General features: G+C 57.9%; 1 protein-coding gene across 2 annotated transcripts; it reads right to left on the bottom strand.

The window, feature by feature from the left end:
• Nucleotides 1–336: 336 nt before the first annotated feature.
• Nucleotides 337–23,824, bottom strand: TSC22D4 (TSC22 domain family member 4). 2 transcript variants are annotated; one of them, XM_066593920.1, is made up of 5 exons: nucleotides 23,255–23,824; nucleotides 16,069–16,493; nucleotides 15,737–15,882; nucleotides 3,179–3,227; nucleotides 337–1,139 (listed from the first exon to the last, which is right to left on the bottom strand). In XM_066593920.1, exons 2-5 carry the CDS (start codon nucleotides 16,483–16,485, stop codon nucleotides 951–953), a joined length of 801 nt encoding a protein of 266 aa, XP_066450017.1. In that variant the 5' UTR covers nucleotides 16,486–16,493; nucleotides 23,255–23,824; the 3' UTR covers nucleotides 337–950. The 2 variants fall into 2 exon arrangements, with proteins under 2 accessions (XP_066450017.1, XP_066450016.1); XM_066593919.1 differs by having other exon boundaries at nucleotides 16,069–16,497; nucleotides 23,255–23,725.
• Nucleotides 23,825–24,508: the final 684 nt, after the last annotated feature.

Raw genomic sequence — 24,508 nt, 5'->3', positions numbered from 1 at the left:
GTTATAATTTACCTGGTTGCAGCATTCTGAGAAGAGTCCGAATCTGCAGCGTGCAGCGACTCCGCCCCCCGTGATGTCATCACTGCGCAGCCATGACGTCATTATTAGCACCAGTGATGGATCTTCAACTCTCAACAGGCACCGTGGTGAAGACTACTGATTAGGGGGACGGTCATACTCTGATTGGCTGCCAGGAACAACTGCAGGAGGGACAACATACATGACCCTGAAGGAGCCAATATGGCCGACAGGAAACTGAATCTGAGCACAAAAGGTGCAGACCAAGAAACGTATGGGAGACGGCGATCCGGCGGGCGGAATGAGAAGAGCGCGGCCTGCTATAAAAATAGTTTATTTATCAGTACAGTTAAATGGCGTCTCAGGAGCGGCCGTGAAACGCGCAGGAGTGTAAGCCAGGACCCCGCGGTCCGCCATTAGTAAGTGTATCGTACCGTTATCATACCCTGTTAAATCTCCCTTTAATTCACCAAGACAGCAGCGACTACAACAACCGTGCGGCTGCCGCAGAACAGCGGTCGCCATGCGCAGAGCATTACTGACTGGCTTGCAGGTAGCATTAGTTCATTAATCACGCCCATTAAGACAGTTATGGTGGCCCCGCCCACTGCGCAGGGACGCTGCTGGCAAGTACTGGCGATACACATTGGTAGTAAACAGAGATATTGCAGATAATCGGCGCTCTGCGAGGGGGCGGGGCATTTCAATGGCAGCATTTTTGTGGCAATGTCAACAGTTGTAACATTGTGGGAGCGAGCGTGTTCCTGGATGGAGTCCTCATGTCTGGTCCAAATACGGAGACCGCCACAGAAACGCAGCACGGTCACGGCCTCACTTGCCCCGCCTCCTTTTCCTTTTCTTGGCCTGTTCCCGGTACAGAGCCGTCCGCCTTGACAAAGCAATCACCATCCGCCTGGCGCCGACCGCGAGGCTCACAGCGCACCCCGAGATGTCTGGATGCGTACACTCAGTTCGGAGAGCTGCTGCGGAGTGGCAAGTGTGCGCAAAAGGCTGTTCTCGTGCTCCAGGACGCCGTTCCTTTCCGTTAGGTCCTTAATCTGTTCCCGCAATGCCTCCACCTCTTCACGGACAGCAAAGAGGAGGTGAGTCTTCACCAAGTCCTAAGGAAGACCAAGGGTGGAGCGATGAGAAACTAGAGAGAAACGGGACAGAGTATACATGTATACAGCAATAGGAGAGATACGGCTGGAGGGTAGGGGGACACAGCAATAGGAGAGATACGGCTGGATGGTAAATGGATACAGCAATAGGAGAGATACGGCTGGGGGGTGGGGGGATACAGCAATAGGAGAGATACGGCTGGATGGTAAATGGATACAGCAATAGGAGAGATACGGCTGCAGGGTAGGGGGACACAGCAATAGTAGAGATACGGCCGGAGGGTAGGGGGATACGGGAATAGTAGAGATACGGCCGGAGGGTAGATAGATACGGGAATAGTAGAGATACGGCTGGATGGTAAATGGATACAGCAATAGGAGAGATACGGCTGGGGGGTAGGGGGACACAGCAATAGTAGAGATACGGCCGGAGGGTAGGGGGATACGGGAATAGTAGAGATACGGCCGGAGGGTAGATAGATACGGGAATAGTAGAGATACGGCTGGAGGGTAGATGGATACGGGAATAGTAAAGATACAGACGGAGGGTAGATGGATACGGGAATAGTAGAGATACGGCTGGAGGGTAGATGGATACGGGAATAGTAGAGATATGGCCAGAGGGATACGGGAATAGTAGAGATACAGCCAAAGGGTAGATGGATATGGAAATAGTAGAGATACGGCCAGAGGGTAGATGGATACGGGAATAGTAGAGATATGGCCGGAGGGATACGGGAATAGTAGAGATATGGCCGGAGGGATACGGGAATAGTAGAGATACGGCTGGAGGGTAGGGGGATACGGGAATAGTAGAGATACAGCCGAAGGGTAGATGGATACGGAAATAGTAGAGATACGGCTGGAGGGTAGATGGATACGGGAATAGTAGAGATACGGCCGGAGGGTAGATGGATACGGGAATAGTAGAAATATGGCCGGAGGGATACGGGAATAGTAGAGATACGGCTGGAGGGTAGATGGATACGGGAATAGTAAAGATACAGACGGAGGGTAGATGGATACGGGAATAGTAGAGATACGGCCGGAGGGTAGACGGATACAGGAATAGTAGAGATACGGCTGTAGGGTAGATGGATACAGGAATAGTAGAGATACGGCTGGAGGGTAGATGGATACGGGAATAGTAGAGATAAGGCTGGAGGGTAGGGGGATACGGGAATAGTAGAGATACGGCTGGAGGGTAGACGGATACAGGAATAGTAGAGATACGGCCGGAGGGTAGGAGGATACGGGAATAGTAGAGATACGGCCGGAGGGTAGATGGATACGGGAATAGTAGAGATACGGCCGGAGGGTAGATGGATACGGGAATAGTAGAGATACGGCTGGAGGGTAGATGGATACGGGAATAGTAGAGATACTGCTGGAGGGTAGATGGATACAGGAATAGTAGAGATACGGCTGGAGGGTAGGGGAATACGGGAATAGTAGAGATACTGCTGGAGGGTAGATGGATACGAGAATAGTAGAGATACGGCCGGAGGGTAGATGGATACGGGAATAGTAGAGATACGGCCGGAGGGTAGATGGATACGGGAATAGTAGAGATACGGCTGGAGGGTAGATGGATACAGGAATAGTAGAGACACGGCTGGAGGGTAGGAGGATACGGGAATAGTAGAGATACGGCTGGAGGGTAGATGGATACGGGAATAGTAGAGATACGGCTGGAGGGTGGGGGATACAGGAATAGTAGAGATACTGCTGGAGGGTAGGGGGATACGGGAATAGTACAGATACTGCTGGAGGGTAGGGGGATACGGGAATAGTAGAGATACGGCCGGAGGGTAGGGGGACACAGCAATAGTAGAGATACGGCCGGAGGGTAGGGGGATACGGGAATAGTAGAGACACGGCTGGAGGGTAGGGGGATACGGGAATAGTAGAGATACGGCTGGAGGGTAGATGGATACGGGAATAGTAGAGATACAGCTGGAGGGAAGATGGATACGGGAATAGTAGAGATACGGCTGGAGGGTAGGGGGATACGGGAATAGTAGACAGTGGATACTCACCATTGCCTGTTCAATCTTGTTATCGATGGCCCCCATGCTGTTGGCAGATCTAGTAGGACAGAGTGGGGTCAGTAGGATGCAGTTGTGTTGGTTCAGTGATGTCATGGTGGCGCAGTAGCTCTGGCTTTGGTGTCTGGGTGTGAATGTCGCACCTCACATTCCTCACACAGGTCGGGCTCTGAGCGCTGGTTACTACCCTGAGTATTCTGAAGAGTGCTGACACTGCCGACCTGCTCCTTACTTTTCTCCATTGGCCTTCGGCTGCCTGTCCACGGGCGGGTCTTAATTGCATTCCCCGTGGTGACAATCCGGCCGCGGGAAACGCAGTGAAAGCTCTCTATAGCATTGCTGGCTGACAGCGGAGATCCGTCTGCCGGCTCCTTCTCCCGGGCGGCAGTATACCACGACGGAGATCCACCGCAAGATACCCCAACGCCCGTGGACAAGCAGCCTTAAGGGCACTGCTCTCACCTGGTTCTACTCCTACCTCTCTTTCAGCGTCTCCTTCACTGGCTCTACCTCCTCTCCATTCCACCTTGCTGTTGGGGGCGCCCACTGCTCTGTCCTCAGCCCCCTCCTCTCCACTCCCCCTCGCTGTTAGGGACCCCAGGGCTCGGTCCTCAGACCCTTCTTCCCCACTCCCCCTCGCTCTTGGGGTACCCCAGGGCTCGGTCCCCAGCCCACGCCACTGTATATCGCCTCCTTCCAGTCGTATTTCACTTCCCCCCTGTCCATAAACCACCAAGCTCTCACACACCGATCCGCTAACACATCTAATATGAACCTCACATGCTCGCCCCCAGGACTTCCCCAGAGCAGCACCCATCCTCTGGAACGCTCCACTCCATCCGGAGAATCCCCGAAGCACAGAACTTCAGGCGCGCCTTAAAGACGCACCTCTTAATAGAAACAAACCAAACCTCCTGATCTAGTCCCCCATCCCACAATATGGATTGTGCCCCTCCCTATAGATTTCCACTTTTGCCTATCATGAACCCTTCCTGCCCCGCACCTCCTGCACTAACCCCACCCTGTCTGTGTCCTAAAAACTATATATCACATGTTATCGTCGCATTGCTGTGTTCCCCGTGCTCCACCGGCTGCCCCGCTACCTCCTGCATCACCCCACCCCCGTGCTCCACCGCCTGTCCCGAAACCTCCTGTATCATCCCAACCCCGTGCTCCACCGCCTGTCCCGAGACCTCCTGTATCATCCCACCCCCGTACTTCACCGCCTGCCCTTGTACCTCCTGTATTGCCCCACCCCCGTGCTCCACCGCCTGCCCCACTACCTCCTGTATCGCCCCACCCCCGTGCTCCACCATCTGCCCCGGTACCTCCTGTATCACACCACCCCTGTGCTCCACCGCCTGCCTCGGTACCTCCTATGTCACCCCCATGCTCCACCGCCTGCCTCGGTACCTCCTGTGTCACCCCCACCCCCGTGCTCCACTATCTGCCCCAGTACCTCCTGTATCGGCCCACCCCTGTGCTCCACCACCTGCCCCTGTACCTCCTGTATCGGCCCACCCCCGTGCTCCGCCGCCTGCCCCGGTACCTCCTGTATCACCCCACCCCCGTGCTCCACCGCCTGCCCCGGTACATCCTGTATCATCCCCCCCCGTGCTCCACCGCCTGCCCAGGTACCTCCTGTATCACCCCACCCCCGTGCTCCACCGCCTGCCCCGGTACCTCCTGTATCGCCCCACCCCCGTGCTCCACCATCTGCCCCGGTACCTCCTGTATCACACCACCCCTGTGCTCCACCGCCTGCCTCGGTACCTCCTATGTCACCCCCATGCTCCACCGCCTGCCTCGGTACCTCCTGTGTCACCCCCACCCCCGTGCTCCACTATCTGCCCCAGTACCTCCTGTATCGGCCCACCCCTGTGCTCCACCACCTGCCCCTGTACCTCCTGTATCGGCCCACCCCCGTGCTCCGCCGCCTGCCCCGGTACCTCCTGTATCACCCCACCCCCGTGCTCCACCGCCTGCCCCGGTACATCCTGTATCATCCCCCCCCCGTGCTCCACCGCCTGCCCAGGTACCTCCTGTATCACCCCACCCCTGTGCTCCACCGCCTGCCCCGGTACCTCCTGTATCGCCCCACCCCCGTGCTCCACCGCCTGTCCCGGTACATCCTGTATCATCCCCCCCGTGCTCCACCGCCTGCCGCAATACAACCTGTATCATCCTATCTGCCCCGCTACCTCCTGTATCGGCCCACCCCTGTGCTCCACCACCTGCCCCTGTACCTCCTGTATCGGCCCACCCCCGTGCTCCGCCGCCTGCCCCGGTACCTCCTGTATCACCCCACCCCCGTGCTCCACCGCCTGCCCCGGTACCTCCTGTATCGCCCCACCCCCGTGCTCCACCACCTGCCCCTGTACCTCCTGTATCGGCCCACCCCCGTGCTCCGCCGCCTGCACCGGTACCTCCTGTATCACCCCACCCCCGTGCTCCACCGCCTGCCCCGGTACATCCTGTATCATCCCCCCCCGTGCTCCACCGCCTGCCCAGGTACCTCCTGTATCACCCCACCCCCGTGCTCCACCGCCTGCCCCGGTACCTCCTGTATCACCCCACCCCCGTGCTCCACCACCTGCCCCGGTAACTACGGTATCACCCCACCCCCGTGCTCCACCAACTGCCCCGGTACCTCCTGTATCACCCCTCCCCCATGCTCCACCACCTGCTCCGGTACCTCCTGTATTGCCCCACCCCCGTGCTTCACTACCTGCCCCGGTAGCTCCTGAATCATCCCACCGCCATGCTCCACCGCCTGACACTGTACCTCCTGTGAGGCTTGAGGGACAGTTAGGAGGGAAAGCCTCATGGGATCTGGGAGCTTTATGTACATGATGGATGGATGGATATGTCACTCTCTATGGAGCCTCATGGGATCTGGGAGCTTTATGTATATGATGGATGGATGATATGTCATCCTCTATGGAGCCTCATGGGATCTGGGAGCTTTATGTACATGATGGATGGATGATATGTCACCCTCTATGGAGCCTCATGGGATCTGGGAGCTTTATGTACATGATGGATGGATGATATGTCATCCTCTATGGAGCCTCATGGGATCTGGGAGCTTTATGTACATGATGGATGGATGATATGTCATCCTCTATGGAGCCTCATGGGATCTGGGAGCTTTATGTACATGATGGATGGATGATATGTCACCCTCTATGGAGCCTCATGGGATCTGGGAGCTTTATGTACATGATGGATGGATGATATGTCACTCTCTATGGAGCCTCATGGGATCTGGGAGCTTTATGTACATGATGGATGGATGATATGTCACCTTCTATGGAGCCTCATGGGATCTGGGAGCTTTATGTACATGATGGATGGATGATATGTCACCTTCTATGGAGCCTCATGGGATCTGGGAGCTTTATGTACATGATGGATGATATGTCACCTTCTATGGAGCCTCATGGGATCTGGGGGCTTTATGTACATGATGGATGGATGATATGTCACCTTCTGTGGAGCCTCATGGGATCTGGGAGCTTTATGTACATGATGGATGGATGATATGTCACCTTCTATGGAGGAGGTTTTCTGGTTAACCATGATATCTTACAAAGGTCATTACTGGGTCAGATGAGATGGCAGAGAGTGAGTTCTGCCCAGTGATGGACTGGTTGGCAGCAGCAGATGATTGGCTGAAGAAAAATGGCGGGAAATGCCTGTGGTTGTCAGGCAGAATCTGGTGGCCTGACAGTGGCTGGTGATTGGTCCAGAGGAACAAGCTGAGAGGAGCAGCAGTGAGATATGGAGGTGCAGAGATGTGGGCCATCATCATCTGGAAAGGACCCAACCCCGTGCTCCACCGCCTGTCACTGTACCTCCTGTATCACCCCACCAATGTGCTCCATCGCCTGCTCCTGTATCACCCCACCACTGTGCTCCACTGCCTGCCCCGGTACCTCCTGTATCATCCCATCTCCGTGCTCCACCGCCTGCCGCAATACTACCTGTATCATCCTAACCCCGTGCTCCACCACCTGCCCCGGTACCTCCTGTATCACACCACCCTCGTGCTCCACCGCCTGCCCCAGTACCTCCTATATCACCCCCATGCTCCACCGCCTGCCTCGGTACCTCCTGTGTCACCCCCACCCCCGTGCTCCACTATCTGCCCCGCTACCTCCTGTATCGGCCCACCCCTGTTCTCCACCACCTGCCCCTGTACCTCCTGTATCGGCCCACCCCCGTGCTCCGCCGCCTGCCCCAGTACCTCCTGTATCACCCCACCCCCGTGCTCCACCACCTGCCCTGGTACCTCCTGTATCATCCCCCCCGTGCTCCACCGCCTGCCCAGGTACCTCCTGTATCACCCCACCCCTGTGCTCCACCACCTGCCCTGGTACCTCCTGTATCATCCCCCCCCCCCGTGCTCCACCACCAGCCCCGGTACCTCCTGTATCACCCCACCCCCGTGCTCCACCGCCTGCCTCGGTACCTCCTGTATTACCCCACCCCCGTGCTCCACCACCTGCCTCGGTACCTCCTGTATCACCCCACCCCTGTGCTCCACCACCTGCACTGGCACCTCCTGTATCACCCCACCCCTGTGCTCCACCGCCTGCCCCTGTACCTCCCGTATCACCCCACCCCCGTGCCTCCTGTATCACCCCACCGCCGAGCTCCACCTCCTGCCCCGTTACCTCCTGTATCACCCCACCCCCGTGCTCCACCACCTGCCCCGGTACCTCCTGTATCACCCCACCCCCGTGCTCCACTGCCTGCCCCGGTACCTCCTGTATTACCCCACCCCCGTGCTCCACCACCTGCCCCAGTACCTCCTGTATTACCCCACCCCCGTGCTCCACCACCTGCCCCGGTACCTCCTGTATCAACCCACCGCCTGCCCTGGCACCTCCTGTATCACCCCACCCCTGTGCTCCACCGCCTGCCCCTGTACCTCCCGTATGACCCCACCCCCGTGCCTCCTGTATCACCCCACCCCCGTGCTCCACCGCCTGCCCCGGTACCTCCTGTATCACCCCACCCCCGTGCTCCACCACCTGCCCCGGTACCTCCTGTATCACCCCACCCCCGTGCTCCACCACCTGCCCCGGTACCTCCTGTATCACCCCACCCCCGTGCTCCACTGCCTGCCCCGGTACCTCCTGTATCACCCCACCCCCGTGCTCCACCACCTGCCCCGGTACCTCCTGTATCACCCCACCCCCGTGCTCCACTGCCTGCCCCAGTACCTCCTGTATCACCCCACCCCCGTGCTCCACTGCCTGCCCCGGTACCTCCTGTATCACCCCACCCCCGTGCTCCACTGCCTGCCCCGGTACCTCCTGTATCACCCCACCCCCGTGCTCCACCACCTGCCCCGGTACCTCCTGTATCACCCCACCCCCGTGCTCCACCGCTTGCCCCGGTACCTCCTGTATCACCCCACCCCCGTGCTCCACCACCTGCCCCGGTACCTCCTGTATCACCCCACCCCCGTGCTCCACTGCCTGCCCCGGTACCTCCTGTATCACACCACCCTCGTGCTCCACCGCCTGCCCCAGTACCTCCTATATCACCCCCATGCTCCACCGCCTGCCTCGGTACCTCCTGTGTCACCCCCACCCCCGTGCTCCACTATCTGCCCCGCTACCTCCTGTATCGGCCCACCCCTGTTCTCCACCACCTGCCCCTGTACCTCCTGTATCGGCCCACCCCCGTGCTCCGCCGCCTGCCCCAGTACCTCCTGTATCACCCCACCCCCGTGCTCCACCACCTGCCCTGGTACCTCCTGTATCATCCCCCCCGTGCTCCACCGCCTGCCCAGGTACCTCCTGTATCACCCCACCCCTGTGCTCCACCACCTGCCCTGGTACCTCCTGTATCATCCCCCCCCCCCCGTGCTCCACCACCAGCCCCGGTACCTCCTGTATCACCCCACCCCCGTGCTCCACCGCCTGCCTCGGTACCTCCTGTATTACCCCACCCCCGTGCTCCACCACCTGCCTCGGTACCTCCTGTATCACCCCACCCCTGTGCTCCACCACCTGCACTGGCACCTCCTGTATCACCCCACCCCTGTGCTCCACCGCCTGCCCCTGTACCTCCCGTATCACCCCACCCCCGTGCCTCCTGTATCACCCCACCGCCGAGCTCCACCTCCTGCCCCGTTACCTCCTGTATCACCCCACCCCCGTGCTCCACCACCTGCCCCGGTACCTCCTGTATCACCCCACCCCCGTGCTCCACTGCCTGCCCCGGTACCTCCTGTATTACCCCACCCCCGTGCTCCACCACCTGCCCCAGTACCTCCTGTATTACCCCACCCCCGTGCTCCACCACCTGCCCCGGTACCTCCTGTATCAACCCACCGCCTGCCCTGGCACCTCCTGTATCACCCCACCCCTGTGCTCCACCGCCTGCCCCTGTACCTCCCGTATCACCCCACCCCCGTGCCTCCTGTATCACCCCACCCCCGTGCTCCACCGCCTGCCCCGGTACCTCCTGTATCACCCCACCCCCGTGCTCCACCACCTGCCCCGGTACCTCCTGTATCACCCCACCCCCGTGCTCCACCACCTGCCCCGGTACCTCCTGTATCACCCCACCCCCGTGCTCCACTGCCTGCCCCGGTACCTCCTGTATCACCCCACCCCCGTGCTCCACCACCTGCCCCGGTACCTCCTGTATCACCCCACCCCCGTGCTCCACTGCCTGCCCCAGTACCTCCTGTATCACCCCACCCCCGTGCTCCACTGCCTGCCCCGGTACCTCCTGTATCACCCCACCCCCGTGCTCCACTGCCTGCCCCGGTACCTCCTGTATCACCCCACCCCCGTGCTCCACCACCTGCCCCGGTACCTCCTGTATCACCCCACCCCCGTGCTCCACCGCTTGCCCCGGTACCTCCTGTATCACCCCACCCCCGTGCTCCACCACCTGCCCCGGTACCTCCTGTATCACCCCACCCCCGTGCTCCACTGCCTGCCCCGGTACCTCCTGTATCACCCCACCCCCGTGCTCCACCACCTGCCCCGCTACCTCCTGTATCACCCCACCCCCGTGCTCCACAGCCTGCCCCGGTACCTCCTGTATCACCCCACCCGCGTGCTCCACCACCTGCACCGGTATTACCTGCATCATCCTAACCCTGTGCTCCACCGCCTGCCCCGCTACCTCCTGTATCACCCCACCCCCGTGCTCCACCACCTGCCCCAGTACCTCCTGTATTACCCCACCCCCGTGCTCCACTGCCTGCCCCGGTACCTCCTGTATCCCCCCACCCCCGTGCTCCACCACCTGCCCCAGTACCTCCTGTATCACCCCACCCCCGTGCTCCACCACCTGCACCGGTATTACCTGCATCATCCTAACCCTGTGCTCCACCGCCTGCCCCGGTACCTCCTGTATCACCCCACCCCCGTGCTCCACCACCTGCCCCAGTACCTCCTGTATTACCCCACCCCCGTGCTCCACTGCCTGCCCCGGTACCTCCTGTATCACCCCACCCCCGTGCTCCACCACCTGCCCTGGTACCTCCTGTATCACCCCACCCCCGTGCTCCACCACCTGCCCCAGTACCTCCTGTATTACCCCACCCCCGTGCTCCACTGCCTGCCCCGGTACCTCCTGTATCACCCCACCCTCGTGCTCCACCACCTGCCCCAGTACCTCCTGTATCACCCCACCCCCGTGCTCCACTGCCTGCCCCTGTACTTCCTGTATCACCCCACCCCCGTGCTCCACCACCTGCCCTTGTACTTCTTGTATCACCCCACCCCCGTGCTCCACCACCTGCCCCTGTACTTCCTGTATCACCCCACCCCCGTGCTCCACCGCCTGCCCCGGTACATCCTGTATCACCCCACCCCCGTGCTCCACCACCTGCCCCGGTACCTCCTGTATCACACCACCCCCGTGCTCCACCGCCTGCCCCGGTACCTCCTGTATCACCCCACCCCCGTGCTCCACCGCCTGCCCCGGTACCTCCTGTATCACCCCACCCCCGTGCTCCACCACCTGCCCCGGTACCTCCTGTATCACCCCACCCCTGTGATCCACCGCCTGCCCCGGTACCTCCTGTATCACCCCACCCCCGTGCTCCACCACCTGCCCCGGTACCTCCTGTATCACCCCACCGCCTGGTAGCTTTTAAATGGGCTTTACGTTTTACAGCTGATCATGGCTGTTTTGATCAAAGACAGCAGGAACCCGGTCCTTCTAATCCCACTGCGTACAACCCCTGTGCGCTGGGACGATCATGCATATCTTGGGGGGATAGCACACAATGCCTGAACAGATCCCTACAGATCCCTATAAATTTAAGAAACGACTGAAACCTCCAGACAGCCAAGAACCGCTAATAGATGGCAGAAAACGTTGCAAGCAGGAGATACCCCAGATAACTTGTTGCCAGCAAGGATCCCCACTGGAGATGTACGAAGAGCTGAAGGAACGTGCGGGTAGCAGAAAAGGAGCGACCAGCTCATCGGCCACGGCCATATGCTGCATAAACGATGGGTGATGAGCTGATCGCTCATCAGTACTGAACTGCTATGTTAATGGAGAAGGGTGGGGGAGCTTGAGGAGTGAAAGCTCCTGCAACCGCCCCGCCCCCTGCTGGCCGCTCTGTGAGTGAGCCAGCACTACTAGCACCGCAGTGAGTGTGTGCAGGGACGAGTGTCGGCCGTCATCTGCCCCAGGTCCGTTCCGTCTAAATGGACCCTTATGCAAAATGATCGCTCGAAGCTGTCATCTCCTGTTATTATCTTGTAAACAAATTTTGAGCCATCATCTTTTCGTGTAAATGGGGCTATATCTGCGGGTTATCTGCGGGTTATCTGCTGGGTTATCTGCTGGGTTATCTGCTGGGTTATCTGTGGGTTATCTGCGGGTTATCTGCCGATTATCTGCGGGTCATCTGCGGGTCATCTGCGGGTTATCTGCGGGTTATCTGCGGGTTATCTGCGGGTTATCTGTGGGTTATCTGCGGGTTATCTGCGGGTTATCTGCGGGTTATCTGCTGGGTTATCTGTGGGTTATTTGCGGGTTATCTGCCGATTATCTGCGGGTCATCTGCGGGTTATCTGCGAGTTATCTGCGGGTCATCTGCGGGTCATCTGCGAGTCATCTGCAGGTTATCTGCGAGTTATCTGCGGGTCATCTGCGGGTCATCTGCGGGTCATCTGCGAGTCATCTGCGAGTTATCTGCGGGTCATCTGCGGGTCATCTGCGGGTCATCTGCGGGTCATCTGCGAGTCATCTGCAGGTTATCTGCGAGTTATCTGCGGGTCATCTGCGGGTCATCTGCGGGTCATCTGCGAGTCATCTGCGAGTTATCTGCGGGTCATCTGCGGGTCATCTGCGGGTCATCTGCGGGTCATCTGCGAGTCATCTGCGGGTTATCTGCGGGTTATCTGCGGCTTATCTGCGGGTCATCTGCGAGTTATTGGCGGGTTATCGGCGGGTTATCTGCGAGTTATCGGCGGGTTATCTGCGAGTTATCGGCGGGTTATCTGCGAGTTATCTGCTGGATATTTGCGGGTTATCTGCGGATTATCTGCGGGTTATCTGCGAGTTATCTGCGGGTTATCTGCGGGTTATCTGCGAGTTATCTGCGGGTCATCTGCGGGTCATCTGCGGGTCATCTGCGGGTCATCTGCGAGTTATCTGCGAGTTATCTGCGGGTTATCTGCGAGTTATATACAGGGGTGGCCCCGCTTGTCTTCTGCATCCAGCTGTTTTCTTCACGGAGCGCCCGGCTGGTATACAGGGGTGGCCCCGCTTGTCTTCTGCATCCAGCTGTTTTCTGCTCGGAGCGCTTGGCTGTTATACAGGGGTGGCCCCACTTGTCTTCTGCACCAAGCTGTTCTCTGCTCGGAGCGCCCGGCTGGTATACAGGGGTGGCCCCACTTGTCTTCTGCATCCAGCTGTTTTCTGCACGGAGCGCCCGGCTGGTATACAGGGGTGGCCCCACTTGTCTTCTGCATCCAGCTGTTTTCTGCACGGAGCGCCCGGCTGGTATACAGGGGTGGCCCCGCTTGTCTTCTGCATCCAGCTGTTTTCTTCACAGAGCGCCCGGCTGGTATACAGGGGTAGCCCCGCTTGTCTTCTGCATCCAGCTGTTTTCTGCACGGAGCGCCCGGCTGGTATACAGGGGTGGCCCCACTTGTCTTCTGCATCCAGCTGTTTTCTGCACGGAGCGCCCGACTGTTATACAGGGGTGGCCCCGCTTGTCTTCTGCATCCAGCTGTTTTCTTCACGGAGCGCCCGGCTGGTATACAGGGGTGGCCCCACTTGTCTTCTGCATCCAGCTGTTTTCTGCACGGAGCGCCCGGCTGGTATACAGGGGTGGCCCCACTTGTCTTCTGCATCCAGCTGTTTTCTTCACGGAGCGCCCGGCTGGTATACAGGGGTGGCCCCGCTTGTCTTCTGCATCCAGCTGTTTTCTGCACGGAGCGCCCAGCTGTTATACAGGGGTGGCCCCACTTGTCTTCTGCATCCAGCTGTTTTCTGCACGGAGCGCCCGGCTGGTATACAGGGGTGGCCCCACTTGTCTTCTGCATCCAGCTGTTTTCTGCACGGAGCGCCCGGCTGGTATACAGGGGTGGCCCCACTTGTCTTCTGCATCCAGCTGTTTTCTTCACGGAGCGCCCGGCTGGTATACAGGGGTGGCCCCGCTTGTCTTCTGCATCCAGCTGTTTTCTGCACGGAGCGCCCAGCTGTTATACAGGGGTGGCCCCACTTGTCTTCTGCATCCAGCTGTTTTCTGCACGGAGCGCCCGGCTGGTATACAGGGGTGGCCCCACTTGTCTTCTGCATCCAGCTGTTTTCTTCACGGAGCGCCCGGCTGGTATACAGGGGTGGCCCCACTTGTCTTCTGCATCCAGCTGTTTTCTGCACGGAGCGCCCGGCTGCTATACAGGGGTGGCCCCACTTCTTCTGCATACAGCTGTCCCCGCTCCGAGCGCCCGACTGTTATACAGCTGAGCGCTCCGTGCGGGGTATGGAGGACGCAGCTGGACCGCTCTGTTCTTCATGCTTGTTATCAGGGAGCGGGATGAAACCATAGTATCCGCTGTATCCCGCTGTGACTCCCTGATGAGGCTCATGGTCAGCAGGCTGAAAGACAACGATGAGCGCCGGGAGAACGAAAACTGCGGGATGTCAGCGCAGCTACACACAACGATCATCGCTCAAAAGTTTGTGTGATAATCGTTGTGTGTAAACGGGCCCTCAGGTCCATCTAGACGCAACGATTATCTCAAAATTCATTTCAGCGATGAAACCTGAGCGACGGTTCGGCTGTTAAACTTATCGTTGGAAAACAGACGATAAACGGGAATGGAGCGACAGTGAACCAAACGAGAAGCGAACGGCCAAACGAGGGATTGTAGAGGGACTGAAAGACAACGATGAACGAATTACTAACGAAAGTGCGCGATGGGCGCGCGTTTACACGGAACGACTGTCACTCACTTTCTACATGGATTTGGAGCGATCGTTGCGTTCACATGATTGATCAAAATTAGTCAGAAACTGACAGTTGTGGGCGATCGTTTTGCATAGGAGCTAATAGGCTAATCAGTCCATTAGTAACTAACGAGCTTCATTTGAACGTATTTAGAGAACAGCAGGTGGTCTGTTCTCTAAATACATGACTATTGTTCTTCGGAGGACTGCGGGATGCATACAATGTTATCAGCGCTGCCCCCAGAGACCTCAGCATGCCGTCCCTCTGATCAGGAACGAGAGCTTTCATGCTGAGCTGAAGTCAGCGATGGACGAACAGCACGGTAAGGGCCCGCTTAGACACAACGATTAGAGCTGAAAATTCACTCAAAAGCCATTTTCTGAGCGCTAATCGTGTCTAATCACGCGGCCATCGTGCTCTGTTCGTTCATCGCTGATTTATAGCTGAATTCTCAGCGGGATACCAGGTGATTGCATACTTTCAGCTGGTATCCCGCATGCAGCCCTGAGAACAGAGCAGCTGTATACAGAGTACAGCGCTCCTGCTGTCATGTGCATACAGCAGAAGCCTTCATTTACGCACTAATAAGCTCTTAACAGCTTGTGTAAAGTGATCGCTCAGAAGTGTCACTGCAACTGCCGTTTGAGCAGATTTTGAGCAACCATCTTGCCGTGTAAATGGACCTTAAGTGCACGGTGGGCGCACATTTACACGCACCGCCTAGCGCTCAAAAACCGTTGTTTGGATGAATTTTGAGCAATAATTGTTGCGTGTCGATCAGCCTTTACTGCTCCTGCCCGTTCCGTCATCTCTTCGTACATCTCCATGTGGCCACCCGTTCTCGGGGGCGTCTCCCGTTCTGCCATCGTCTTGCGTTATATCTCAGTCGTTTCTTGATACAAGTCATATTCCCCCGCGGCAGAGAATGCGTTCTGCTACCGAAATCATCGTTCCACGAACGCAGTGCGGTGGTGACACGGGGTAAGGATGCGGTGGTCTGACCCGTAGGGAGGCACCGCGGCCCCCCTATTTTGGGGGGTGGGGCGCACAGGCGTATGGCAGCAGATGTCTAGGTAGGTTCGGTTTTGGCTACTTACGTGTCGCTCTCATCTTCATCTCCAATGCTGAACACAGACCGAGCCAAGAGCAGACGTTCATTGAAGACGTCGGAGACCGGTCGGCTGCGGCGCACCTCATGCTGCTCTGTGTTGGGCGGTGGCGCTGGACGCAGAGGAGGAGAGAGCTGTACGGGGGAGGAGGAGTAACAACAGGACATGAGTAACATGATAGGTTGTATGTTAGTCCGTGTAGTCAGTCCCGTGGACTTCTGCCGGAGGGACATCATCAGGCTGCAGAATACCTTGGCGCTATACAGATAAAGACTTATTACTGGCTAGTCACATGATAATGCCATGGCAGGGGGTCTCACCTGAGCTATCGGCTCCTTGTCTGTGACTGCAGCGAATACAGGGGCCCCTTGTGAGCGGGGAGCCTGCTGGCCCTTGGCCCCGGCTCCCGGTGAGAGCTGCAGGGGGCTGGACGGAGCAGACCGAGGGAGGCCAGAGTCCAGGGAGTGTCCGGCGCCCGCTCTGTGCTGGACCCCCACTTCCAGGTTGTAGAAGTCCACACATGTCCAGCGCCCCTTCTGATACCTTCGCCCACCGCCCAGCGGACCCTGGTCTATCCGTACCAGCCGAAAGCGGGAGGTGGGAGGGGAGCGAGGGCCGTTGGGTGGTGACGGGGACAGTGGGGGCTCTGCAAGGACCGGGGAAACAGGGGATGTCGGCTGGTAGTCGGTGGTCACACTGGTGATCTGGAAGCCGCTCCGCTTCTTCCCCCCGCTCATGGTGGGGCCTTCCTGCCAACGAGAAAGACTGTCACTATGTCACCGTCAGACTCTGCTACACCAGTGTGACATCTCACAGCTCTGCTACTCCACGACACACTGGTTGGACACTACTAGGGTAGAACATCAGTCTCCAGGACAGCACTGCTACACCTGGCGTCCCCTCTTATAGATTGTAAGCTCTTGTGCCCAGCCCTCCCTTATTACTGTATGTAACATCTGCCTCTGATCTGTACAGCGCTGTGGAATATGTTGGTGCCACATGGTCAGCGTTCTCTCCACTCCTGGGGGATGGCGGACTCACTTATATTCACAGATAATTGTGAAGGAACAGGCCGCAGTCCTCCATACTGCCACTGGGAGCGCTGCTCTCTGAGGGTTGTGCAAGATGTTTGACCTGTAGATAAAACTGCAGAGCTGTGTGTGTCCCGTGCAGAGCTGTGTGTGTCCTGTACAGAGCTGTGTGTGTCCTGTGCAGAGCTGTGTGTGTCCTGTACAGAGCTGTGTGTGTCCTGTGCAGAGCTGTGTGTGTCCTGTGCAGAGCTGTGTGTGTCCTGTGCAGAGCTGTGTGTGTCCTGTGCAGAGCTGTGTGTGTCCCGTGCAGAGCTGTGTGTCCCGTGCAGAGCTGTGTGTCCTGTACAGAGCTGTGTGTGTCCTGTGCAGAGCTGTGTGTGTCCTGTACAGAGCTGTGTGTGTCCTGTGCAGAGCTGTGTGTGTCCTGTGCAGAGCTTTGTGTGTCCTGTGCAGAGCTTTGTGTGTCCTGTGCAGAGCTTTGTGTGTCCTGTGCAGAGCTGTGTGTGTCTTGTGCAGAGCTGTGTGTGTTTTGTGCAGAGCTGTGTGTGTCCTGTACAGAGCTGTGTGTGTCCCGTGCAGAGCTGTGTGTGTCCTGTGCAGAGCTGTGTGTGTCCTGTGCAGAGCTGTGTGTGTCCTGTGCAGAGCTGTGTGTGTCCTGTGCAGAGCTTTGTGTGTCCTGTGCAGAGCTTTGTGTGTCCTGTGCAGAGCTTTGTGTGTCCTGTGCAGAGCTTTGTGTGTCCTGTGCAGAGCTTTGTGTGTCCTGTGCAGAGCTGTGTGTGTCCTGTACAGAGCTGTGTGTCATGTGCAGAGCTGTGTGTGTCCTGTGCAGAGCTGTGTGTGTCCCGTGCAGAGCTGTGTGTGTCCCGTGCAGAGCTGTGTGTGTCCCGTGCAGAGCTGTGTGTGTCCCGTACAGAGCTGTGTGTGTCCTGTGCAGAGCTGTGTGTGCCCTGTGCAGAGCTGTGTGTGTCCTGTGCAGAGCTGTGTGTGTCCTGTGCAGAGCTGTGTGTGTCCTGTGCAGAGCTGTGTGTGTCCTGTGCAGAGCTGTGTGTGTCCTGTGCAGAGCTGTGTGTGTCCTGTACAGAGCTGTGTGTGTCCTGTGCAGAGCTGTGTGTGTCCTGTGCAGAGCTGTGTGTGTCCTGTGCAGAGCTTTGTGTGTCCTGTGCAGAGCTTTGTGTGTCCTGTGCAGAGCTGTGTGTGTCCTGTACAGAGCTGTGTGTCATGTGCAGAGCTGTGTGTGTCCTGTGCAGAGCTGTGTGTGTCCCGTGCAGAGCTGTGTGTGTCCCGTACAGAGCTGTGTGTGTCCCGTGCAGAGCTGTGTGTGTCCCGTGCAGAGCTGTGTGTGTCCCGTGCAGAGCTGTGTGTGTCCTGTGCAGAGCTGTGTGTGTCCTGTGCAGAGCTGTGTGTGTCCTGTGCAGCGCTGTGTGTGTCCCGTGCAGAGCTGTGTGTGTCCTGTGCAGAGCTGTGTGTGTCCTGTGCAGCGCTGTGTGTGTCCTGTGCAGCGCTGTGTGTGTTTTGTGCAGAGCTGTGTGTGTTTTGTGCAGAGCTGTGTGTGTTTTGTGCAGAGCTGTGCGTGTCCCGTGCAGAGCTGTGTGTGTCATGTGCAGAGCTGTGTGTGTCCTGTACAGAGCTGTGTGTGTCCTGTGCAGAGCCGTGTGTGTCTTGTGCAGAGCCGTGTGTGTCCTGTGCAGAGCTGTGTGTGTCCTGCGCAGAGCCGTGTGTGTCCTGCACAGAGCCGTGTGTGTCCTGCACAGAGCCGTGTGTGTCCTGCGCAGAGCCGTGTGTGTCCTGCGCAGAGCCGTGTGTGTCCTGTGCAGAGCCGTGTGTGTCCTGTGCAGAGCCGTGTGTGCCCCGTGCAGAGCTGTGTGTGTCCCGTGCAGAGCTGTGTGTGTCCCGTGCAGAGCTGTGTGTGTCCTGTGCAGAGCTGTGTGTGTGCTGTGTGTGCTGTATAGAGCTGTGTGTGTCCTGTGCAGAGCTGTGTGTGTCCTGTGCAGAGCTGTGTGTGTGCTGTGTGTGCTGTATAGAGCTGTGTGTGTCCTGTGCAGAGCTGTGTGTGTCCTGTGCAGAGCCGTGTGTGTCCTGTGCAGAGCTGTGTGTGTGCTGTGCAGAGCTGTGTGTGTGCTGTGTGTGTCCTGTGCAGAGCCGTGTGTGTCCTGTGCAGAGCTGTGTATGCCCCGTGCAGAGCTGTGTGTGTCCCGTGCAGAGCTGTGTGTGTCCCGTGCAGAGCTGTGTGTGCCCCGTGCAGAGCTGTGTGTGTCCCGTGCAGAGCTGTGTGTGTCCCGTGCAGAGCTGTGTGTGTCCTGTGCAGAGCTGTGTGTGTGCTGTGTGTGCTGTATAGAGCTGTGTGTGTCCTGTGCAGAGCTGTGTGTGTCCTGTGCAGAGCTGTGTGTGTGCTGTGTGTGCTGTATAGAGCTGTGTGTGTCCTGTGCAGAGCTGTGTGTGTCCTGTGCAGAGCCGTGTGTGTCCTGTGCAGACCTGTGTGTGTGCTGTGCAGACCTGTGTGTGTGCTGTGCAGAGCTGTGTGTGTGCTGTGCGTGTCCTGTGCAGAGCTGTGTGCGTCCTGTGCAGCGCTGTGTGTGTCCTGTGCAGAGCTGTGTGTGTCCTGTGCAGAGCTGTGTGTGTCCTGTACAGAGCTGTGTGTGTCCTGTACAGAGCTGTGTGCGTCCTGTGCAGCGCTGTGTGCGTCCTGTGCAGAGCTGTGTGTGTCATGTGCAGAGCTGTGTGTGTCCCGTGCAGAGCTGTGTGTGTCCCGTGCAGAGCTGTCTGTGTCATGTGCAGAGCTGTGTGTGTCCCGTTCAGAGCCGTGTGTGTCCCGTGCAGAGCTGTGTGTGTCCTGTGCAGAGCCGTGTGTGTCCTGTGCAGAGCTGTGTGTGTCATGTGCAGAGCTGTGTGTGTCCCGTGCAGAGCTGCGTGTGTCCCCTGCAGAGCTGCGTGTGTCCCGTGCAGAGCTGTGTGTGTCTTGTGCAGAGCTGTGTGTGTCTTGTGCAGAGCTGTGTGTGTCCCGTGCAGAGCTGTGTGCGTCCCGTGCAGAGCCGTGTGTGTCCCGTGCAGAGCCGTGTGTGTCCCGTGCAGAGCCGTGTGTGTCCCGTGCAGAGCTGTGTGTGTCCCGTGCAGAGCTGTGTGTGTCCCGTGCAGAGCTGTGTGTGTCCCGTGCAGAGCTGTGTGTGTCCTGTGCAGAGCTGTGTGTGTCCTGTGCAGAGCTGTGTGTGTCTTGTGCAGAGCTGTGTGCGTCCTGTGCAGAGCTGTGTGTGTTTTGTGCAGAGTTGTGTGTGTTTTGTGCAGAGCTGTGTGTGTCCTGTGCAGAGCTGTGTGTGTCTTGTGCAGAGCTGTGTGTGTCCCGTACAGAGCTGTGTGTGTCCTGTGCAGAGCTGTGTGTGTCCCGTGCAGAGCTGTGTGTGTCCCGTGCAGAGCTGTGTGTGTCCCGTGCAGAGCTGTGTGTGTCCTGTGCAGAGCTGTGTGTGTCCCGTGAAGAGCTGTTTGCGTCCTGTGCAGCGCTGTGTGTGTTTTGTGCAGAGTTGTGTGTGTTTTGTGCAGAGCTGTGTGTGTCTTGTGCAGAGCTGTGTGTGTCCTGTGCAGAGCTGTGTGTGTCCTGTGCAGAGCTGTGCGTGTCCCGTGCAGAGCTGTGTCTGTCCTGTACAGAGCTGTGTGTGTCCTGTGCAGAGCTGTGTGTGTCCGGTGCAGAGCTGTGTGTGTCCCGTGCAGACCTGTGTGTGCCCTGTGCAGACCTGTGTGTGTCCTGTGCAGACCTGTGTGTGTCCTGTGCAGACCTGTGTGTGTCCTGCGCAGAGCTGTGTGTGTACTGTGCAGAGCTGTGTGTTTCTGTGCAGAGCTGTGTGTGTCCTGTGCAGAGCTGTGTGTGTCCCGTGCAGAGCTGTGTGTGTCCCGTGCAGAGCTGTGTGTGTCCTGTGCAGAGCTGTGTGTGTCCCGTGCAGAGCTGTGTGCGTCCCGTGCAGAGCCGTGTGTGTCCCGTGCAGAGCTGTGTGTGTCCCGTGCAGAGCTGTGTGCGTCCCGTGCAGAGCCGTGTGCGTCCCGTGCAGAGCCGTGTGTGTCCCGTGCAGAGCCGTGTGTGTCCCGTGCAGAGCTGTGTGTGTCCCGTGCAGAGCTGTGTGTGTCCCGTGCAGAGCTGTGTGTGTCCCGTGCAGAGCTGTGTGTGTCCTGTGCAGAGCTGTGTGTGTCCTGTGCAGAGCTGTGTGTGTCCTGTGCAGAGCTGTGTGTGTTTTGTGCAGAGTTGTGTGTGTCCTGTGCAGAGCTGTGTGTGTCTTGTGCAGAGCTGTGTGTGTCCTGTGCAGAGCTGTGTGTGTTTTGTGCAGAGTTGTGTGTGTTTTGTGCAGAGCTGTGTGTGTCCCGTGCAGAGCTGTGTGTGTCCTGTGCAGAGCTGTGTGTGTCCCGTGCAGAGCTGTGTGCGTCCCGTGCAGAGCCGTGTGTGTCCCGTGCAGAGCCGTGTGTGTCCCGTGCAGAGCTGTGTGTGTCCCGTGCAGAGCTGTGTGCGTCCCGTGCAGAGCTGTGTGTGTCCCGTGCAGAGCTGTGTGTGTCCTGTGCAGAGCTGTGTGTGTCCTGTGCAGAGCTGTGTGTGTCTTGTGCAGAGCTGTGTGTGTCCTGTGCAGAGCTGTGTGTGTTTTGTGCAGAGTTGTGTGTGTCCTGTGCAGAGCTGTGTGTGTCTTGTGCAGAGCTGTGTGTGTCCTGTGCAGAGCTGTGTGTGTTTTGTGCAGAGTTGTGTGTGTTTTGTGCAGAGCTGTGTGTGTCCTGTGCAGAGCTGTGTGTGTCTTGTGCAGAGCTGTGTGTGTCCCGTACAGAGCTGTGTGTGTCCCGTGCAGAGCTGTGTGTGTCCCGTGCAGAACTGTGTGTGTCCTGTGCAGAGCTGTGTGTGTCCCGTGAAGAGCTGTTTGCGTCCTGTGCAGCGCTGTGTGTGTTTTGTGCAGGGTGCAGCGCAGAGCTGTGTGTGTCCTGTGCAGAGCTGTGTGTGTCTTGTGCAGAGCTGTGTGTGTCCTGTGCAGAGCTGTGTGTGTCCTGTGCAGAGCTGTGTCTGTCCTGTACAGAGCTGTGTCTGTCCTGTACAGAGCTGTGTCTGTCCTGTGCAGAGCTGTGTGTGTCCTGTGCAGAGCTGTGTGTGTCCGGTGCAGAGCTGTGTGTGTCCGGTGCAGAGCTGTGTGTGTCCCGTGCAGAGCTGTGTGTGCCCTGTGCAGAGCTGTGTGTGTCCTGTGCAGAGCTGTGTGTGTCCCGTGCAGAGCTGTGTGCGTCCTGTGCAGAGCTGTGTGTGTCCCGTGCAGAGCTGTGTGTGTCCTGTGCAGAGCTGTGTGTGTCCTGTGCAGAGCTGTGTGTGTCTTGTGCAGAGCTGTGTGTGTCCTGTGCAGAGCTGTGTGTGTCCTGTGCAGACCTGTGTGTGTCCTGCGCAGAGCTGTGTGTGTCCTGTGCAGAGCTGTGTGTTTCTGTGCAGAGCTGTGTGTGTCCTGTGCAGAGCTGTGTGTGTCCCGTGCAGAGCTGTGTGTGTCCCGTGCAGAGCTGTGTGTGTCCTGTGCAGAGCTGTGTGTGTCCTGTGCAGAGCTGTGTGTGTCCTGTGCAGAGCTGTGTGTGTCCTGTGCAGAGCTGTCTGTGTCCTGTGCAGAGCTGTGTGTCCCGTGCAGAGCTGTGTGTGTCCTGTGCAGAGCTGTGTGTGTCCTGTGCAGAGCTGTGTGTGTCCTGTGCAGAGCTGTGTGTGTCCCGTGCAGAGCTGTGTGTGTCCCGTGCAGAGCTGTGTGTGTCCTGTGCAGAGCTGTGTGTGTCCTGTGCAGAGCTGTGTGCGTCCTGTGCAGAGCTGTGTGCGTCCTGTGCAGCGCTGTGTGCGTCCTGTGCAGCGCTGTGTGCGTCCTGTGCAGCGCTGTGTGCGTCCTGTGCAGAGCTGTGTGTGTCCTGTGCAGAGCTGTGTGTGTCCTGTGCAGAGCTGTGTGTGTCCCGTGCAGAGCTGTGTGTGTCCTGTGCAGAGCTGTGTGTGTCCCGTGCAGAGCTGTGTGTGTCCCGTGCAGAGCTGTGTGTGTCCTGTGCAGAGCTGTGTGTGTCCCGTGCAGAGCTGTGTGTGTCCCGTGCAGCGCTGTGTGTGTCCTGTGCAGCGCTGTGTGTGTCCTGTGCAGAGCTGTGTGTGTCCTGTGCAGAGCTGTGTGTGTCTTGTGCAGAGCTGTGTGTGTCCTGTGCAGCGCTGTGTATGCCCGGTGCAGAGCTGTGTGTGTCCTGTGCAGAGCTGTGTGTGTCCCGTGCAGAGCTGTGTGTGTCCCGTGCAGAGCTGTGTGTGTCCTGTGCAGAGCTGTGTGTGTCCCGTGCAGAGCTGTGTGTGTCCTGTGCAGCGCTGTGTATGCCCGGTGCAGGGTGCCTATATCTGCCCCTATACATGACCTGTATGAGCGCCGGTATCTGCATGGGTTCTGCTAGCAGCTGGCGGCACATAAAGCAGTGCCTATACCCTGCAGCAGTCTAGGGGACCCTATATGGGGGAGCACTGTGGACTCACCTGCTGGGTCTTGGAGGTCTGGCTGCCCCTCAGCTAGTTCTTCTTGGCAGGGAGCACTCTCAGTGAAGTTCGGGGAGTTGCTAGGAGAGAGCCTGTCTCTGCTGCCCCCCTCATCTTCTCCTTCCCTTCTCTGTTGACATCTCGCCTGTCAGGAAGTCCTGCCTCTTCTCTCTGTCTGTCCCCCAAGTGCTTCCTTCCCTCTTTCTCCTTCACTCTGTCTCTCCTCCCCTTTCTGCTGTCTCCCCCTCCTCTTAGGGTGTCTCTCACAGTCTGCTCTGTCTTCCTTCTAGTCTTCTCTTCCCTTCAATATCTTCCAGAGACTTCTTGAAACGCTCTAGAACTTCTCTGGGCTTTTCTCCTTCTCCCAGTCTCTGCTGTCACTGCAGCTTGTTTGTCTCTCTATCTCCTCTTTTACCTCTCTATTTGATCGCAAACTACTGCTTCTGCCTGGTACTCTATTACTCCTCCCTGTTTTGCTCTGGCACTCTCTTCTTCCTCCTCCATGTTGCAGTCTGGCACTCTCTTACATCTCCTTGTTCGTATCTGGCACTCTCTTACTCCTCTTTTTTTCTGTCTAGCACTGTCTTACTCCTAGCTATTTCTCTCTGACTCCTCCCTGTTTCTGTCTGGCACTCTCTTACTCCTCCTTGTTTTTCTGGCACTCTCTTACTCCTCCTTGTTTCTGTCTGGCACTCTCTTACTCCTCCCTGTTTCTGTCTGGCACTCTCTTACTCCTCCCTGTTTCTGTCTGGCGCTCTCTTACTCCTCCCTGTTTCTCTGGCACACTCTTACTCCTCCCTGTTTCTGTCTGGCACTCTCTTACTCCTCCCTCTTTCTTTCTGGCACTCTCTTACTCCTCCTTGTCTCTGTCTGGCACTCTCTTACTCCTCCCTGTTTCTGTCTGGCACTCTCTTACTCCTCCCTGTTTCTGTCTGGCACTCTCTTACTCCTCCCTGTTTCTGTCTGGCACTATCTTACTCCTCCCTGTTTCTGTCTGGCACTCTCTTACTCCTCCCTGTTTCTGTCTGGCACTATCTTACTCCTCCCTGTTTCTGTCTGGCACTATCTTACTCCTCCCTGTTTCTGTCTGGCACTCTCTTACTCCTCCCTGTTTCTGTCTGGCACTATCTTACTCCTCCCTGTTTCTGTCTGGCACTCTCTTACTCCTCCCTGTTTCTGTCTGGCACTCTCTTACTCCTCCCTGTTTCTGTCTGGCACTCTCTTACTCCTCCTTGTTTCTGTCTGGCATTCTCT

This window comes from Eleutherodactylus coqui, chromosome 2 (genome assembly GCF_035609145.1).
Source record: "Eleutherodactylus coqui strain aEleCoq1 chromosome 2, aEleCoq1.hap1, whole genome shotgun sequence".
In the NCBI taxonomy this organism is placed as follows: Eukaryota; Metazoa; Chordata; class Amphibia; order Anura; family Eleutherodactylidae; genus Eleutherodactylus; species Eleutherodactylus coqui.
This window is presented reverse-complemented; position numbering and strand designations above follow the sequence as displayed.

Excerpts from the sequence above, each read along its gene's own strand:
- TSC22D4 (XM_066593920.1), bottom strand. The coding sequence starts at position 16,485 with ATGAGCGGGGGGAAGAAGCGGAGCGGCTTCCAGATCACCAGTGTGACC. Across the intron at positions 15,883-16,068 it reads ACAAGGAGCCGATAGCTCAG|CTCTCTCCTCCTCTGCGTCC; the intron begins GTGAGACCCCCT and ends TCCCCCGTACAG. Across the intron at positions 3,228-15,736 it reads GATGAAGATGAGAGCGACAC|ATCTGCCAACAGCATGGGGG; the intron begins GTAAGTAGCCAA and ends CTGTCCTACTAG.